At 37.5% G+C, this 19635-nt stretch overlaps 1 protein-coding gene across 2 annotated transcripts; it reads left to right on the top strand.

Annotated features, from left to right (window-relative positions):
- Positions 1–820: 820 nt before the first annotated feature.
- Positions 821–18615, top strand: LOC128602187 (OX-2 membrane glycoprotein-like). Of its 2 annotated transcripts, none has more exons than XM_053615815.1 (8): positions 821–1115; positions 4731–4867; positions 5110–5176; positions 6083–6403; positions 7419–7748; positions 11300–11581; positions 12602–12707; positions 17972–18615. In XM_053615815.1, exons 2-7 carry the CDS (start codon positions 4865–4867, stop codon positions 12688–12690), a joined length of 1092 nt encoding a protein of 363 aa, XP_053471790.1. In that variant the 5' UTR covers positions 821–1115; positions 4731–4864; the 3' UTR covers positions 12691–12707; positions 17972–18615. The 2 variants fall into 2 exon arrangements, with proteins under 2 accessions (XP_053471790.1, XP_053471791.1); XM_053615816.1 differs by having other exon boundaries at positions 823–1115; positions 6087–6403.
- Positions 18616–19635: the final 1020 nt, after the last annotated feature.

Here is a 19635-nt window from a genome sequence, read left to right on the forward strand (position 1 = left end):
GATGTCTCAGTATACCTGAATTCACCCTGTTAGAACTAGTGCATTGATATAAGCCTTCAATGTATCAGTTAACTAGTTAAATAGTTAACTAGTTAATTAGTTAGTTGTTAGTTAGTTAGTTGTTAGTTAGTTAGTTGGGTAGTAAGTTCGATAGTTGGTGAGTAAGTTAGATTGTTGGTTAGTAAGTTAGTTACTTACTTAGTTCGTTACTTAGTTAGTTAGTTGGTTAGTTAGATAGTCAGACAGTTAGTTGGTTGAATAGTTAGGTAGGTAGTTAGTCAGTTAGCTGGCTAGTTAGTTATCTATTTATTTAGTTGGTTGGTTAGTTGACTAGTTAGTTGGTTAGTTAGTTAGCTAGTTAGTCAGTTGGCTAGTTAGGTAGTTGGCTACTTATGTAAATAGTTAGTTCAGTTAATTCAGTTAGCTGGCTACTTGGTTATTTAGTTGGTTGGATAGTTTGATAGTTAGTTAGCCAGTTAGTTAGTTGGCTTGCTAGTTAGTTAGTTGATTGTCTAGTTGGTTAGCTAGTTAGTTAGTTATGTGTATGTATCGATATGTATAATAAGGAATAAAGAACGTTTCTGTCTGATATGGAAACACCATACCTTCTCTCAGAGGAACAACCAGAAAGTTATCTTTGTTGTTTTTATGATATAACACGTCATTTGTTTTGCTTTAAATCAAGTCTGAATAAAATGACGAAGCCTCTAATCACTTTAGCATGCAAAACATAATACACTGCTGTAATACATGATCTCAATAGTTAATTACATGCTTCTTTGAAATAAAAAAATAAACAAAACTTTTTCCTGTTAGAGCGCGCGTACACAGAGACACACACAGTGTGCGCGCGTACACAGAGACGTGTGCGCGCATTGGGAAGGCGTGGAGTGGAGGGGGAGAGGGTAGGGGTAGGAAGGAAGGTCCCAGGAGGTGGGAAGTTGGGCACAGCTCCGGCTCAGAGGCAGTGTGTAGTGAGTGTTTAATAGTCCTGTCATGACTGACTGCTCTGCACTTTTGTTCCAGCCATGCTGCGGTGTGTGTATGTGTGTGTGTGTGGTGTGTATCTCTATTAACGACCTCTGCTTCCTGCGAGATGAATCCTGCACTTAAAGGTGAGAAATTTATTTAGGTTAAAATGAATAAATAAATAAATCTAAGATTTTTTTTTTTTTTTTTTTTTTGCTTTTTGTTTTGCTATAAAATCTGTAGATGGAAAACATCTCATTTTTTTTTCTATTAAAATTTTCCTCCATTTTTTAAAATTTATTTACAAAGAGGATACACATATTGTCCATAATAAATAATTGTGTATTAGTTACGGTTGAATTCATACCATGAGAAAAAGTCTAACACTCAGTTGTGCTGTAAACATGCCTCTTATATACTAATATATTTATTTATAATATGTTGAAATATTTCACATCATATTGTATACCTGTTTTTATTAATCAGCTGACCAGCATAGTTTTTTTTTCTGGATTAAAAAGAAAATAGAAAAGAAAATGTAACCTGGCATGCAGATTGACGTCAGCAGTGATTCAAACTATGCAGCAAATCCAATGAAATGACTTAACATTTCATTTAAAACTTATTAAAAGAATATACTGTAGAAATCACTGGTTTATCACACCACAAAAAAACAAAAACAAAAAAAAACAAAAGGAAGGCTTCTTCAAAGGTTTTTAAGTTAAGGATTGTACTTGGAATACTTTCTGATGGACAGGAGACAACCAAAGAGCCAATAAGGGCTCTTTGTTCCATTTGGATCAGAGGACGCTTACTCCACCACCAAAGAACCAGGACACCGAAACAGCATTAAAAAAAAACAACCCAAAAACAAACAAAAAAAAAAAACCCAATGTTATGAGCATGTATAAACCTCATAAGGACACAGCATGCACAAGATAAAGGCATGAGTCTGTGTATGGAGTTTTAAGTATGAGCCTAATCTGGTGCAGAGCCCTTTGAGCCCTGAAAACGCACGGACAAGCAAGTAGAGTCAAAAAGAGTCATATTCTTCTGATATGCAGAATCTATACGCACTGATGTAATCAGAGAAGCCGAATCTCATCATCAGGGTTCTTAGCTGAGTGTGTCTAGGATAGATTGCATGCATTGTTTTAGTAAAATGGTTAAAACACAGACGTTTAAACGAGGTAAGCACATCTTTGTTGGTCAGGTGGCTCTATCAGATACAGTGGGAAAGCAGTAACTAAGCTAATAACGCAGTAGGTACTAACACAATAAGCAAACTGGGTTTATTTGTTATTTATTTGTCGTATGTTGTTTTAACTAATGCCATACCTTTATTATATGAGTTTGCATTTGATAGGTTTCCATCAGTTTCCATGTCTTATTAGTAGATTAAATTAATTTCACACCTATTAATTTCCTTACTATGCAAAAATGCTTTAAAAACATATACGAGAGTGAGAGGTTAGAAAGATTGGGTTTGTATAATAATAATAATATTAATAATAATATAATATATTACTTTTATTAAGGTAAGGTTGGTATGCTAACTATAACTTTTCCTGAATTCTGCTTGTTTATTAAGGAAAACAGTCATCAAAAAGTCTGCTATACTTTTACTTTATACTTACTAAACTCTGACCGATGGGCTGCTGGTGCTTTAAAAGCACAACAAAAAACAATTCCTGTCACAATTTGTTTGCTCCTTATTTGGCTGTGGCAAAGAGAAATGAAGCCAGCTATTTAATTTCCAAATCGGCTGAACCCATAAACCACACAGTTAAATTTCTCAAAGGCTGCATCCCAGTTTCCAAACCACATGGGCTACTACTGTACTAAACAGCTGGTCAGAATAGCGTTCTCACTGGTCGTTGTGGTTACATTCAAATGAGATATTATTTTGACACAGACCGTTATTCAGTGTGAGAGTATACTGTCCTTTAGTTGAGGTGTGTAAAGGGAGTGGGGCTGTTGTAACCACAACCAAGCCACTGTGAGTGAATTTCCTGGCAGCGTGGGTGCTTGAGGTTAAACACCAGACTCTTTTAATAGAACAGCAGGGGCGGGGTTCAGCATAAAATATAGCAAAATGTATTTTAAGGCATAATGTGTACATTGAGGTTAAGTGTTGCAGGTACTGTAAGGTTGGTTGTTACAGCTGCAGGAGTGAGGCATCCCAAGCTAAGTCCGTGTATTCTCTATTTAGCAGGCCTACTTTTGTTTGTTTGTTTTTTTACTGGAAAAACGTAATCTGTATTCTCTTAGTGCTGATGTCCTGCTGCTGTGCCAGTCTAGACATGAAAGCAGGGAATCAAGATGATTTATGGTTTCCAGATGATGCTAACAGTAGCGGAAAGGTAACAACCTCGGCAGGGTGCAGGTTGTTTCCCGAAACTACACTTCAAAAACACAGAATTAGCAGGCACTTATATAGAAAAAAATGTTCTTGAACTCACCTGGAGGATATCATGCTTACAGTACAGAGTTCTGTATCTCTTCAGCAGAAAGAAATCAGCTCAATTTTGCATTATTGTCTTAAAAAAAGTGGAATCCTTTATTGTCTATAACAGGTTTTTACATGTATGCGTTCATTTTAATTTCTCAGTGAAGCAAATATGTGAAATCATTTTCATTGGCTGACCAGAGCTTAGCTTCCTTCGGGTCCGGATATTAATATACTCTTAAATATAAGAGAAAATACGAAAGTGACGTACATATTTTTGAGTTGAACTCACCAAATTTGAGTATGAATTCAAAGGCATTCACCCATCAATGATTTCTTTAAAAAAAAAAAAAAAATGTATTAAGAATCTCTCAGTTTAGCCATTGTTGTTTTATATAATCTATAAAATAGAATACAAACAATAACTTCTTATTTGTTACTAGATCATTTCAGCATTTTACAGTTCCAATGCCATGCTGTAATAACTCACCTGACCGTTTAAATATGACAGCTACAAAACAAAGCAGAAATGGGATATTTAGTACTTTAAAGTACTGAATTAATTTTGGGCTACTAACCATAATGTTATACATGCTAATAGGCATTTAAAAGAATTAGTGAGATATCTTGAGTAAACAGAGATTTTACAATAAGAGCTGATCTTTGTATCCCTAAATGTTCAAAAGCCACTATCATGACTAACTGTTTGGTAATACTCAATTATTAATTCTACACTTGCTAATTATTTTGTAACTACTGGAAGGGTTAACATTATTTATGAGTAACAATTTTTTAAAAAACATTTAAGTTCTAATTTGTTACTTCCACAGTTACTGAATAATTGGTTTAATTATTTAGCTATTATTTACGCAGGAAACTGGCATGTTGTTTGTTGGTTGTTAAAGTTCCACTAGAATTAGTTTAGTGGAAACTGAAAACCACATTTCTTTGGGCTACACATTTTCATTATGGGTGAATAATGGCATACTCACCGCAGTAATGAGCAATTAAATGTAGACTGCTGATCCCTGTGGTGTAACACCACACCCTGATGATCACAAATAAGCCTTTGTCATTTCTAAAAGTCAAACATCTGGCCCTTTTATCCCATTAATCATTATAGAATTTGTTGTTTTGCTTTGTCCCTCATTATTTTGTTTTTGAATCGCAGATTATGTTGGTTATGTTTTCAACAGACTTTCCTTACTTGTATGTATAGATTGGTATATTCGTGTGGTACTTTGTCGTATTAAAAAATAATCAATTTGGCTGGACAAGGATATTTGAGTAAACTGGATATTTTGTTCTGCAGATTTTGATGTTTACTTCCCAAAGATTGATGGCTATCAATAAACGATGGCTGTTGAGTAAGATGATCATTGTGAGGAAGACAATTGACACTGCGTAATCAATTTAAAAAGGAAAAATAAACCTTGGTTTCAGTGTATGGTAAGTGTCTTTCAGGTAATCCATGAAGGTCTACAGTGTTTACTTTATTTCTGCATGTGACTGCTGATTATGCTTGTCTTGATTGAGTCAACATCAGCAGTAATCCATGGTAATTTTCTAGGTGGGAGTGCATGTGCCTACCTGTGTTGTCAGACACATTGCTGTCAGTACAGCTTTAAAACAAGAAGAGGTGTGTTAAAACCTGTGAAATGTTTTTTTTTAAATTTTTTTTTAATTTCCAGGCTAAGATGTCTAGGTGTGTCTCTGCATGCCTGTGGTTGGCTGTGGTACTGCTCCCTACACTGCAAGGTACGGCTTTACAGACATAATCACCTAACTGTACATTATCCCTAATTATGATAGACAAGCTGAGGTATTTATTCCTAATTATTTTGTATTATATAAAACATCTACCAGGCAACATTTCACGTATTTTGTTTCTTTAGATCCACCAGTTCAACTTCACAAAAATTTGGAAAAATCCTTATGTTGGATTTCAGACAAATGAATTTGCTATAAAACTTGCGAATGTTAACCTTGCATACTGTAATCTTAACCTTTCGTAACTTTTCCTACAAGTTTCCGTGAATTCTTACACATTTGCAATCCTGAAATTATGTTGATTCAACTGTAATGCCAAGGTAAAGAAAATGTATTTTATTAGTATAATATGTTATAGACTGTCATTTAAAGACATTAAATGTAAAATGTCTAGTTTGGACATTTAATTAGATTTGACCTTATTTATTATATGCTAAAATTGATACCACGGTTTATGTTTCTGGTATATTTTTATGTCCTGTACCTACTAGTGCTATTATACTTTTTATTATGGTCAACTCCAGAGTAATTTTAATACAAAAACTTCTATCCATTCTATTATAGGGTGCCTATAACTGAATGGATAGAAGTTTTTGTATTTTATGTAGAAGTCATCTCTAAAAAAATGATATTATTGCAAAGTATCTCCCAAAAAAAGCAACATATTGGCACCAATATAGAATGTTTTTTTGTGTTTAGGTAATTTACACATATTGATATGTGTATATATTTTGCTCATTTTAACAATTCTATAAAACAATTATTTAACATCATTAGTATAGCTGTAATACGTAAAGACATGGTAGAAATCACCAGTAGAAAAATGTATTATACGCTCTTCATTATACGTGCACAAACCTGATTGGCTGTTGTCCTTTGATTGCCATATCCTAGCTAGAGTGACTGCCCCAGCTCACCTGCAGGCGATGCTGGGCCATTCTGTTATTCTAAGCTGTAATGTGACCATAGAAGGTGGTGAAGTCCTCAAACAGGTTCGCTGGCTGGATTTGCACAACAAAAGTGTCCTCCATTACCAACCCGAGAAGCCTGGCAGTCTCACCAGGCGAGATGGTGTGGAGCTCATCAACCAGCAAATGCACACAAGCGCTATTTCCATTGAGTTGACCAAGCCGGGGGATGAAGGCTGCTACACATGTGTGTTTGATGTGTACCCATCTGGCCAGCAGAGGGGGAAGACTTGCCTCATTTTAAATGGTGAGGTGATGCTAATCTTGATTATTCAGCTGTATGATACCTGACATGATTGATAAATATGAGCGAAGGCCTCTAACATACTATGAATATCTCGAGTATCTGTAAAACAAAATATGCTACTCAGGCTAAGTCAACTTTAATGTTGTTTGATTGACTTCCACATTCTTAGAAAAATGGTTCTTCATGAGCTCTTTGGACAGTTAAAATTTCTTAGCCTTTTAAACAGATTCTACTTTGAAGCTTCTTGGATGAGAAAACACTCGATTAAAGGATTATATATAAAGACTTTAAGAAACAGTCTGAAGAACCCTTTAGAACTTTTTTTCGAAGAGCATATGACTGGTGAAGTAGAACAAACATACAATGCTGAGTGCATTTACTAGTGGTACTTGGCTACAAGTTTCAAGGATTCCTGAAAACACGCAGCAGGAGCTTTAATTATCCCTCTGAGGTGCCCTGTGATGGCCACAACAGGAAGTGGAAAGGACTGGTGCTTTTCTTTTCAGGTTGTGTAGCTGAACTTAACTTCCTGTCCTATCATCTCGTGCTTCCTGTTTAATCCATGACAAATTATCCAGAGAGGAAAACAGAAAATAGCAGGTTAGTTTAAAAAAGTGAAAAAGGCCAGTATATTTCCGTTAAGTGAAAATATGGCCAAAATAGATGAGTCATCAATGGTAGCAGTGGGAACAATGAAAACAAGCAGGCAGTTGGTTACAAGCCAGTAACCATCAAAGTGCAGTGGTTAAAAACCCTCATCAGGCCCTGGCCTTCATGTAAAACTGTCCAATGAATATACATTTCTCATGCAAAGTATGGTTTCCTGAGACTAAATGTTTTATCTACCACCCTAAAGTATTTTTTTTTTGTTTTGGCCCCTTGAGGGAACTCTCAAAAGTTCCAAGTATTTCAAAAGCTAGAGTCATTAAGCATCTTATGAACCTTTGAGAAAACAGGTGTAGAAACAGTTTGTCAGTCCAACTCAACATTAAATAGTTCCTCCTCTTCCTTTCAGCAAAAGCGGAGTCAGTGGGCAACAAGACAGCAGTGCACGGGAAGCATGTGACACTCTCGTGCACTTACCCACTCGCCAGCAGGGTCCGTCAGATCCTATGGAGTAAAACGGCGGAGCAGGGTGACACTGCCCCTGTGGCCTCGTACACCTTGAACGGCAAACTGAACGTGGAGCTGCCATTCCAGGAGCGGGTGAAGCTGAGCCAGACGTTGGGACACAGCCAGTTAACCATCGACCCCGTTCACATGGAGGATGAGGGATGTTACACCTGTGATTTCCACACGTACCCGGAGGGCTTGAGGAGTGTCACAGCATGTCTGGCTATCTATGGTACGTCTAAAGCGGTGGTCACCAACCTTCTTCCTTGAGCTCTATCTTTCTGCAGGTTTCATTTCCAACCAAAATCTATGGTTGGAGATAAAGTCCTCAGGAAGTTGGATCTCCAGGAACAGAGTTGGTGACCACTGGTCAGCATTGCATTGTCACAAAGAGAATGATGATGACGATGATGATAAATAGTGTAAGCAAGGAACAAAACACAACTGGGCATGCTGTTATAGGAAAAGGACTCAAAAGGTGGTGTGACATGGCACACTTTTTACTTTTTAATATTATAGTCACATTTAATGTTGCGGAACATTAGTTATCATGAGTTATCATTAGTTATAAACTCTCTCTCCTTGACCAGCCCTTGTTTTATCCTCTCTGTTTATTTCATAATACATGTCTTGGAAGAGTTTCCCATGGCAGAAAAATGTATAGCCCAGACTGAACAGAAAGCACTAATACTGGAGACTCTTTCCAAAACTGTCTCCTCAGAGAAAAAAAAACAAACACATTTTCTGTAAAATAACAGCATGTTGTTTATTTATTCATTACTTCAGCAGTGGTATAATCAAACGTAAAATACACGTGATTATGTGAAAGGTCAGTGGACTTCATTTCTCAATCTTTAGCATTAGTATTCAGTAACCCACTGCTGTTTAGACAACTTTAGAGAGGTTATTTTAGTTGGGTTTTTTTTTTTTTTTTTTTTTGGTCAGGTCAAAGAAAGTTCATGGCATTTCCTTTGTTGTCTTAAATGAAAGGATGCTTGTTTTTCAAGCCATGCTTTACAATTCTGTGTGACTGTATGTGTTTGGGTGTGTTTATATACATCTATGTGTATTGGAAAAAGAGACAGTGAGTCTGTGACTTACTCTCTCTGCTGCAGCACTCAGGAAAAGGAAATCATTATATAACCAAGCCATAATTTCTAGGCAGTACAAAAAGATAAAGCAGTGGGTGAGCTACTGGTCACAAATCTCCTCACACGCCGTATTTAGCTTGGCAAGGTCTCTCTTACTAAATTTGTTGGCTCTGGGATTCTGTTCTTTCCCCAAAATCTATTTCATTGCTGTTTTATATGTGCTTTGGATTTATACATTTTAATCCAAACATGTATTACACCTTGGGGAAAATGAAATATTCTCCTCCTAAATAAGGAGGAGTGATGGGAGTATAGGATGTTTTACATTCCCTATAACGTTCCCTGTAATCACTGTAGAGCACCTCCATTTTGGGATACAGGAAGTGAGTAATTGAACGTAAGTGTATACAGCAAAAAGACGATTTCAGGAGGTAGTGTACGACATCAGGGTTATAAAATATATGCCGTGGCTTTGTTGAAACATCGACTGTTTGACGACGGATGGATATGGGAGTAACTGGAGCAAACAGCAGAAGGCCCTGAAAGACCTGGCTTAAGAGGCTGAGAAGAGCAGCTTTTTGTTCTGGGTGAGGAGAAAGGAGCAGTGTTGGGGTAGTAACACCTAAGCCAAGGTGTAGTTGCAGGGGGTAGCAGGGAGACATCCCTGCCACTGGTCCACCACCAGGAGACGTTCCAGAGTTAAAGGAGCGAAACAGTCTTGAGAGGAGGTACATGGCTGATGACCCTGTAGCTGGCCTACGCCATATGCAACCAGTGGCACTGAGCATGCATTAACGGTGCCACTGGGGATTGTCACAGCCTTAGTCACTGGGAAGGTCTGTATGGCTCAGATTGTTTTAGGCAATTGTGCCTGAGTGGTATTAGGTTTAACAGGAGGAACCCATATGGAACCAGTTGCACTGAGCATGCATTAACGGTGCCAGTGGGGCTTGCTACAGCCTTAGTCACTGGGAAGACCTGTATGGTTTTGGTTGCATTTGGCATGTTAGCAAGGCTCAAGGACGAGCGGGGTAATCCTCTGGATGCCAGAGGAGGTGCGACAGGTAGTAATGCCATAGCAGGTCAATCTGTACAGTAAAAAAAAACAAAACAAGGAGAAAGGGTAAAGAGTGACCAAGCAATCTGGTGAAGTTTGACTGGTTAAATCAGAAAGAATCAGGATTAGCATTACTAGCAAGAGGGTCCGAAAGCAGTTCAGAGGATGCGAAAAGGGAAACTTTTCAATTGACGTCACATCTTAACATACACTGATTGATGTTTGTTTAAAAGTTAACCAAATCATGAAAAGCTGATTCCATCTCTGACATAAAAGAGCAAAAATGTTATAACTACACAAAATCGTTTTGTCTTATCATTAGTAGATCGCGAGTTCAAATCCCGGCAATACCACAGCCATCTTGAACGGGATCTAAGAGAGCAACGTTATATAACATACTCTCTAGGCAGTCATGAGCGTGTGTGAGCTCTTGTATGCAGAAGAGGGCCGAGAGCACTTTTTTTCAGAGTTTATTATGCTGAACTGTGATACGGTGTCACATGTCTCAGAGGAAACGTGTTAGCCTTCACCCTCCCCAGCTGGTAGTTGAAGTCTGATAGGAGAGAAGATGTGAGGGCAGTGGTAGCTTAGTGGTTAAGATGTTAGCCTTCTGTTCGGAAGGTCAGGAGTTCAAATCCCAGCTCTGCCAATCTGCTGTTGCTTGGCTCTTAGCCCTCAATTGTATAAAAAAAAGAGATGAATATAAGTTGCTCTGGATACAGGTGTCTCCCAAATGTTGTTTGTTAAGAAAGTAATGGAAACTAAATGTAAACATTTTTTTTCATTACAATTTCCTGCGAATCTTCATATACAGTATATGCCTCTAATGGTTTCGTCTAATTTTAGTGAAAACAGATTCCGTAAGGGCTTAGTCAATATCTGACAGGATGCCGGGGTCATGTTTCGGTCCCTGCTCTTGTACACTTGGGGTGATTCTATCCAGTTCTTGGTCAATAGCACAAAGTACACTTGCATGCAACGTTTGAGAAGAGGAAAGGATGAGTAATTCTGTCAGTCATGAAATTCTGCCGTGAGGTGTCATTAGTGCTCCCACGTCATTTGATTACAGAGCTGTGTTTTACCTGCTCAGACCACCAAATAAATACACAGTAGATTCTGCTGTTTGGCTCGAACACTGGCTATTATCTCTATCTGCTAGAGTGTGACTGTGAAGGCTGATTTAAAGGCGTTTGCTTTGGACTGACGCCCGATGCCATTACTGTGCCATTTTTCTCCGGGAAACAGAGCTCCTCTGATAATGTTGGCCGAACAGCGTGGCTTTTGTCACTGGAGGATAATCGTGTCTCCAGACAGAGGGATGGAACACATCCTCTCACACTGTCTCATGTCTTTTTGCAACCTATGTTTTTCATTTCCGAACACCATGCGTCACGGCTGTCCTTAGTAGGCTGTAAAAGAGGTGAATTATGTGTTAAGGGTTGTCTAATGTTGTCTTGGATAAGAAAAAAGAAAATACCAATCTGTCCATTGCAAGAAACATCTATTTATCTATCTATCTATCTATCTATCTATCTGTTATATAGAGATAGAAAGCTTATGTCACGAAAAAGACGATTTTTTTAGCTCACAGTGTCTAAAAACTAACCCTCATGGCCAATTGTGTTGTTTTCACAGTCCTGCCCAGACCCGAGGTGAGCTACGCCACCACGGACAAAGGAGTAATCCAGGCCAACTGCACAGCCGTGTCTCGTCCTCCTACAGAGCTCGTCTGGAATGTGGAGGGTCATAACCGCACTCTGGCGCCCTCCGAGACCTCGGTTTACCATCAGGGAGACGGCACTACACTGGTGGTCACCACCATAGAGTTTCTGTCACAACTGCTGGACGAGGAGCAAGTCACATGTACGGCGCTCCATCAGGGCCTGGAGACGAGCATTTCTGTAGCCCTGAACAAGGGTGAGTCCAAATTCAAACGTTTTAGGAACCTTAACACCGCAGCATTGTTGAATTCTTGAACCTGATGGGTTAGAACTTTGTTGATTAATTTTCTATAACAGCAGCTCTGAAAGTAGTTACGTTATCGTTTTTATAAGCAACTTTAAATTTCATTTTCAGTGAAGTTTTCTGTAAGGAGATGTTCTATTTTACGTGGGTGTTTATGGAAGGAGTCTCCAGTGTCAGAGTCAGAGGTAAAGCTGTAACTTTAGATTTGCAGACACAAGAAAGCCCTTCCCGTCCTGAGGAGTTTGTTGACGGATAAATGGATAAAAAGTCTGACGTCATTCTTGAATAAATACAAATGGTTCGTGTCGGCATAATATAATATAATATAATATAACATAATTATTCCATTACTGTGGTATAAGAGGAATCAAACACTTCAGGTTATGCTGTTATAGGAAAATAATCAGCTTTGGGTTGGTAACGGTAATTACATCACATCAAACCTTCAGTGATTGCTTTCCTGTAGCATCACATTGATAAATGTTTTATTTCTTATAGTGGGTGGATGTATAGGAATGATATGTTGATAATATATTGTATAATATTAAAGGCGAACGAAATTAAATTAGGTCGAATTCAAAAGCAATGCATAGTTTTATAATTTTGCAACTGGTTAAGTTTTCTTCTTTTGTGTATTGTGTGTCCACTGAGCTGTCAACAATTATGAAATAATGACCTGCCTTCTAACATTACACCATCGTACCCAGTTATCTGTTTAACCTCAACTGGCTAGCAAGTGAACAGTCCAGAAAATGAACCTCATGGTGGTTATACTGTTAAAGATGTAATTATTCCCCTTAAAACTGCTGATGTAAATAGTCTCAGCTCAGCGTTTAAGTTGCATGGAGCCTCCATTTGGACGAGAAGGAGAATAAGCAAGAAGCTGTGACACGTATGGCCTTATTTCATACACTGAATGCGTTTTATGTCTTTGTGTGGTTTTTTGACTCGCACTGTGCTTTTGTGTTGCAGCTGGATTTAAGAAAATTATCATCATCTCAGCGGGGCTCGCAGTGCTCGCACTGCTCATATGCCTGTGTTTGTGCATGAAGAGGCGATAACGACGTACTCCGAGATGGTCAGTGGACATTTTCACTCCAGAGTTGGCGTAAAAATTTCCAAATGATATTTCCGTAGTCCGACCCACACCGTTTCAGACCTCCAAGAAGCGCAATTGAGCAATAGTACAGTTTACAATCGTTTATACTTACATTTAATGCCACAAAACAAGTTCATTCCTGTCGTCCCTTATATTACAGCAAGCTGTAAACAGCAATCCCTTCGCCGCCAGGCTTTCTTTTTCTCTCTCTATTGGAGTTAATAAAAATAAATAAATAAATAAATAAATAAAAACGAAAGAAAGAATAAACGCAAAGTGGTTAAAGTCCTGGAGACTTTCCCGAGATGGAAGCCGTACTGACTCTTACAAAGCACTGACACTGGAGGCTCCTTCCATGAATGGTAAACAAACATCTCCTACAGAAAACTGCACCATGTAAATAAAGCCTCTCCGAATGAGCTGTTACTATAGAAACCATAACGTATTAAAACAAAGACATCTGTCGGAGCTGCTGTTATTTCAAAAAATAAAAAAATAAAAAAAAATCAATAAACACCTTCTGACCAATCAGAATTCAGTAGCGCTGTGATATAATAAGCTATAAATACTGCGCACTCTCATAGCGGTGAGGAATCTTCTTTATAACACAGTCAGATACACCTCCAGCTTTGGCCTGTCAGGGTTTTTTGTTTGTTTGTTTTTCTTTTTTTTTTTTTTTAAACGTGCCCGCTGTACCAAACCAACATGCAGCCAGTAACCAAGGTGTTAGCCATGATGCAGTTCAACACAGGCTTCCTTTGGGCTTGTTTTCAAGTAACAGCTCGTGAGACTTTTGACCTAGAACAAGGCAGAGTTTTATAGGTTCTTTCATATGAGCCAGCTACCTTTTAAAGACCAGTTCTGTAAATAAACCGACAAATTTTATGCCTCTGAGACTTTCACACCAGGATGTTGGTTCTAGGAGTGATGACACTTCCCCTTTTACACGTCCCCTTTCTTTCACCTCTCAGTGCCAAAATAGCGATCCAGGACTCATCCCTAATAACTTCATGAATACAGAACGTGTATAGTTTTTTTTTTTTTTTACTATAATTCTAGTTTTAGAAGTTCTCTGGCGAGAACCGATTTTGGACTTTTCACAGTTTTGCAAGAAGGGATGATAACATTATTGAGGAGACTTCCAAAAAAAAAAAAAAAAAAAAAATCGTAACCTTTCACCTCATGAAATCAATTCTTTATTTTTTCTTATCAATTCTTACACCGTGACCATCTCTGATTAACGGTCCACAGGTCAGTTCTCTAGTGAGACAGTTCTCTGTGTCCAGCGTAGGCTTGTTTGTTGAAAATAAAAAATACCTTTAGTTTGATCTGGATTACTACCAATAATTTACACTTCAAGAACAGCTGCAACTTCTACAGATGTTAATCTTCAAGCAGGCAGAGAGACCAATATACTATACAATCTATTCCCTTTATCCCCATTATTTATTTATTTATATCTTTATTCCCAACGTCCCATCGTGTTTTTTAGGCTAGACCTTAACATTTAGTCCTGGGGAAAACCTCCTAGACGTCACAGAGCTAAAAATGGTGATGCCTCAAATTATACTCTTGACAAAAGAGTCATTTTAGCCTGCTGTGGTGTCTGGGTGATATTTCATACTAGAAATCATGGTAGTAATTCCTGGTACTCAGAATGTAGATATCTACATTTAACCCAAACCAAATATTGAAACCATATATAATTATTGCGTTTCTAATCTCTGAGCGTTGTACAGTATGAACTAATACCTAGTTTTAGTATTAGTTAGATTCAGTAGTTAGGAATTTGAGTATATGAAACTAGCAGAAACAGTTTGGAACACTACGAAACACTGATGTGGTTTCCAGATGGCTATCTCGTGATGAGAAGAGACAGAATGCACGTACAAAAATTCAGTAAATCCATGAATAGTAATCCAAGCCCATAGTGGGGTTTAAAACACAGACAAGCAACATTCAACAGGGAAAATCTACAATAATATGAAAAAAAAAAAAACCCTGTTTGGAACTTTTTCATGCACAGAGGAATGACGAATTGACACAGAACAGGTGAACACAATAAGACAACAAAGCAATCACAGGACAGGAACTAAAACAAACTCAAGCACATGGTGTTCATCGCCATGGGAACCACGGTGGGAAAGGGGGAAACCATAACCCTAATCTACCAAAGCTCATATTGAATTAAGATCAAACATTTTGTCCATGTTTTCGGATTTCCAACCGCTAGTCTTATGCGAAAATATGACATGATTAAGGAGAAACACTCGGATACCCAAAGTGTAAAGAAGAGAACTTTCACAGAGCAATCTTTAGCAGCTACAATTACAATTTGAAGCACAAAATGCACCAGTGAAACATTCTGAAGCAGGAAATTGCCCAAAGCAATGATGATTTTTAATTCTGCGAACATCATAATCTAAAGATTTACAGAATATTGTCTCAACTACACCAGTTTGGTAACAAAACAGTCCTAAATGTTCAGATGGAGCGATTCTTTTTTTAGAACGCTCTTTTTTTAAAAAAAAAAAATCAACTTATCAACTATATTCAAGGATGAATTTTTTTTTTGTATTTATTTTAGTCGAAAACTTTTATGATTATTTTGTGTCAGGCTTAGATTTTTACGCGCAATTTTTAAAATTCTTTTTGAACGAGTAAAAACGCACTCAGAACTGTATTCGAGCAGAATAACATTTTTGTACACGGCGCAGAGGAAATGCACGACAGACAGGTTTTCTTTTCAACTTATGATTATGCAGGGCTTGATCTTTTTTTTTTGTAGCACCACAGGAAATGGGGTGTTACCACTTCCTGTCTCTTACAAGAAGTCTTCCTATCCTCATGACTGCCTTTTTTGACCTGCCTTTGGCTAAAGGGAAATTCCTGTTTGAAGAGTAATTTTTTAGATTTTATTGTTTAGGGTGTGAATATGATGATAGATAATATATAATAAAACACGAGCACTGTGACCTCGTTTAGCTTTATAGACTAATATGTAGTCAACTCACTAAATATGAACTAAATATTCGACTCGTGTCTGAATTGAATCGAAGCGCTACTGGTTTCCACGGCACCCAACTGCATTCTGTCAGAGTCTGATAGAGATATTTTCTTTGATCGAAACTGATTGTTGCTGTTACTTTTGGCTCTTAAAACAATCCGGTGAAAAAGAAAAGAAGAGGAAAACATGGCACAAGCGATTAACGACCTAAATAAACTTCCAGATCAGGGTGTGTTTTAAATTTATCTGGGGTGGCCACATTTTACCGTGTTCCAGTGTTTCAGTAAATCTCATCATGACGCCTGACCTCTTTTTGTTTTTTTTTTGTTTTGTTTTTCAAAGTAGAGACAGGAAAAAATGTGAGACTGAAATGGCATAATGGATTTTAAAATGAATCAGATTCCATTGGGAAACGTATCTCATTGACGTACGAGTGCTGATCTGGGACAGATTTTTTTGTCCTTCGTGTCCAGATTGATCCATTTACGTTACAGTTTTATCCGTTTGTTGGACTACAAAGTGACTTAGATGTGAGACAGGACAGGCTTCAAGCGTACAGCTGAGTTGTTGATGGTAAAGAGTCTTTCTCATTGGCTCAGCATTGGGTATTTGGTGGTTTTGGGATTCGAACTGTTCATCAGAACTACAAATGCCTCTTAAATACTGACTTGTGATCAGCAATATACCTATACAGTATACAGTATATATTTCTTAATTTTTTATTTTGCAAATGTTGCTAGTGTTATCATGGCATATTTGTACACGGCATTAAGGAAACACACAAACACCAACCTAGACGATACGATCTAAAACTCTTTCCTCTTGTGGCAGCTTGTTTAAAATATACCACAAGGTCAAGGTTTTTAAACCACAGACCCCTACTCTTTTTTTTTTTTTTTTTTTTTGAGAGAGAGAGAGCGCAAATAAACTAGGTCATTTGTTCTAGAAAATGGGTCATTCGGGGGAATGGTCATTTACCAGAAATTTCACACCAGGGTGATGGTAACCGAAGTGCCATCACTTCTTGTACATCATAGTTTTCACAGCTCTCAGTGACAAAATGAATACTAGTGATACAGAGTCCATCTCGACTGTCTGGTGGCCCGGAAAACCCTTCACAGGGTGGTATTTTGACTATATACATACGGTACTGTGTATACGTTACTGTTTGTTTGTGTTTTTTAAATAAAGATGTCCTTATTAAAATTTCTCTTCATTAGCATATCAGTCGAAATTTTACGTTTCCAAAGATGAATTTTCCATCATAAAAAAAATGTTACAAAGAAATGTTTGATTGTAGTAACATTTTAAATAACAGACCCCATTTTGTATAAAATCATAACGGAGTCCGTCTTGTACAGGAGCAAGAGCACTGTGGAACGTTCTTCTAAAACCCCTCAAGTGTACCTCATAGAAGTTTTAAAATCCAAAGAGTGCTCACACCAAATATCGACTTATTTATTTACGTTCCCGTTGTAGAAATATTTCATTTCATTGTATCTGATGTATTTGCTTCTACATGTGCCTAAGACTTTGGCAGAGTACTGTGTAGTTGTAAAAAAAAAAAAAAAAAAAAAATTTGCTGTGAAATTTGCACATAAATCACATGAACCACAGGAAATCACACTTAGCTAGTAAGGATTTAGACGTCTTTAGAAAGACTGGCTGTTTCTAACCGCTCTGTTTGTTAGACTGACTTTCTACACAGCGTGATATTTGCAGGCAGAAAACGAAGGCAGCGTTATGAAGTAGCGTTATGAAGAAATAAAACGTTTCCCTGTTGTTTAGGGAAAAGGAGAGATGTCGAAGTGTACTGTATTATTGGCATGAAATTCTGCCACAGTAGGATCTGCCACACAATTGATAAATGGGAGCAAATACACACACACACAAAAAAAAACAAAAAAAAAACAACAACCTGCATATGGGTTTTGGGTTATTTCTACATTTCTGGGTTTAGAATCTATAGAAACAATTCAGACATTTGAAACCATGATAATATTGTTAGGAAAACAGCAAGAACTTAGAAAGTTACGGTTAGAAAACAGCCTATTTCTATATTCTGCTTTGATAAACAACTAAACTGAAGGCTAAAAGCCAACAACAACAACAACACACACACACACACACACACACACATTACTCTGACATACAAAAACTGTGATTCTGTCTTGTAATTGTTATGCTGTTCCACGTCTAATACCAACATTGTTTTCTTATCTTTTTCTGCATTTAGACTGAGATGAACCCAACAAAAACGCTGCTATGACTGGAGAAAGCCACAGTCTGTCTTATATATATAGTGTTTTATGAATGTACTAATGAGCGTATGGTTTTTCTACGGCATTTAAATGGTCATTTCAACTAAAACGCTATCACTGGAAACACTAAGCTTCTTTCTGTTTTGATGTATTTTCACTTTCATTATGAATTTCATTGAACTAATGAAACTAATCTGATTAGTAATCTTATTGTTGGCATTGTTAATGTTGATTTCAAATATGTAATAATAATAATAATAATATTAATAATACAATAAATCCACGTTTTTTTTTGTTGTTTTTTTTATGAGTGAACATGTTTTTATAAATATTGCTCTGTGAGAAGTCTTATACTCCCTGCGTATGCATCTCCACTAGATGGAAGTGTACTCATATCTGGAGGTTGCTTTTCAACATCTAGAGTATCTACACTGACGGGATACAACTGACTCGACGACTTCGGTTTTCTTCAATTAAGAGCTTTAATGGATGAAAACAAGAAAGTTTGAACGTACTGTGCAACTAAATAATACTAACTTTGCTCAAATGACATGGAGTCCCTAAGGTAGACCTGATATGTCTCGGGTAAAATGTGGTTTTTTTTTTTTTTTTTTTGTGGCCATTTTAAGAGCTTGGCATTTTAAAGAAGTAAGAAGTAACATGAAAGTGAAAAACGAAAAAAAGGACGTGTGAACTGCATACACTGCATCTCTTATGAACACCAAAAAAAAAAAAAAAAAAAAACACTTCTTCAAGGGAACTTTTGTTAAAGGTAATGAATAGCTATAGAACTAGGACAATTTTGAACAACTATTCGAGAGCTACAATGATTCTTGGCAGTTCTTTTTTTTTTTGTTTTGTTATTATAGTTTCTCATACATCTATTACTGTTATTATTATTATTATTATTATTATTATTATTATTATTAATAATAACAACAATATTAGTAATATTATTGTTAGTACTATTATTATTATTATTATGGTTATCATTATTATTATTATGGGCGCGTAGTGGCTTAGTGGTTAGCACGTTTGCGTCACACCTCCAGGGTCTGGGGTTCGATTCGCACCGTGGCCCTGTGTGTGCGGAGTTTGCATGTTCTCCCCGTGCTGCGGGGGTTTCCTCCGGGTACTCCGGTTTCCTCCCCCAGTCCAAAGACATGCATGGTAGGCTGATTCGCATGTCCAAAGTGTCCGTAGTGTATGAATGGCTGTGTGAGTGTGTATGTGATTGTGCCCTGCGATGGACTGGCACCCTGTCCAGGGTGTACCCCGCCTTGTGCCCGATGCTCCCTGGGATTGGCTCCAGGTTCCCCGTGACCCTGAAAAGGAGTAAGCGGTAGAAGATGGATGGATGGATGGATTATTATTATTATTATTATTCATAATGTAAGGGGAAAGCATTGAAACATGGCGGTGCCAACCCTCATGATATCATCAGCGCTGTTTGTCATTTTATGAAATATGCTGCTACCGTAACAAAGTAGATTTTTCCCCCTAATAACATCACATCCCAAAGTGTTTTTATTCTTTGATACAACATCGACTTGCCAGTAATTACATTTATTTAGTGAACCACACATCATACGTCTTTTTTCTCTCTCGTGAAATTAATAATGCAAAACCACAGCTCGTC

The sequence above is a fragment of the Ictalurus furcatus genome, chromosome 26 (genome assembly GCF_023375685.1).
Source record: "Ictalurus furcatus strain D&B chromosome 26, Billie_1.0, whole genome shotgun sequence".
Classification (NCBI taxonomy): Eukaryota; Metazoa; Chordata; class Actinopteri; order Siluriformes; family Ictaluridae; genus Ictalurus; species Ictalurus furcatus.

Excerpts from the sequence above, each read along its gene's own strand:
- LOC128602187 (XM_053615815.1), top strand. Across the intron at positions 7,749-11,299 it reads AGCATGTCTGGCTATCTATG|TCCTGCCCAGACCCGAGGTG; the intron begins GTACGTCTAAAG and ends TTGTTTTCACAG. Across the intron at positions 11,582-12,601 it reads TTCTGTAGCCCTGAACAAGG|CTGGATTTAAGAAAATTATC; the intron begins GTGAGTCCAAAT and ends TTTGTGTTGCAG.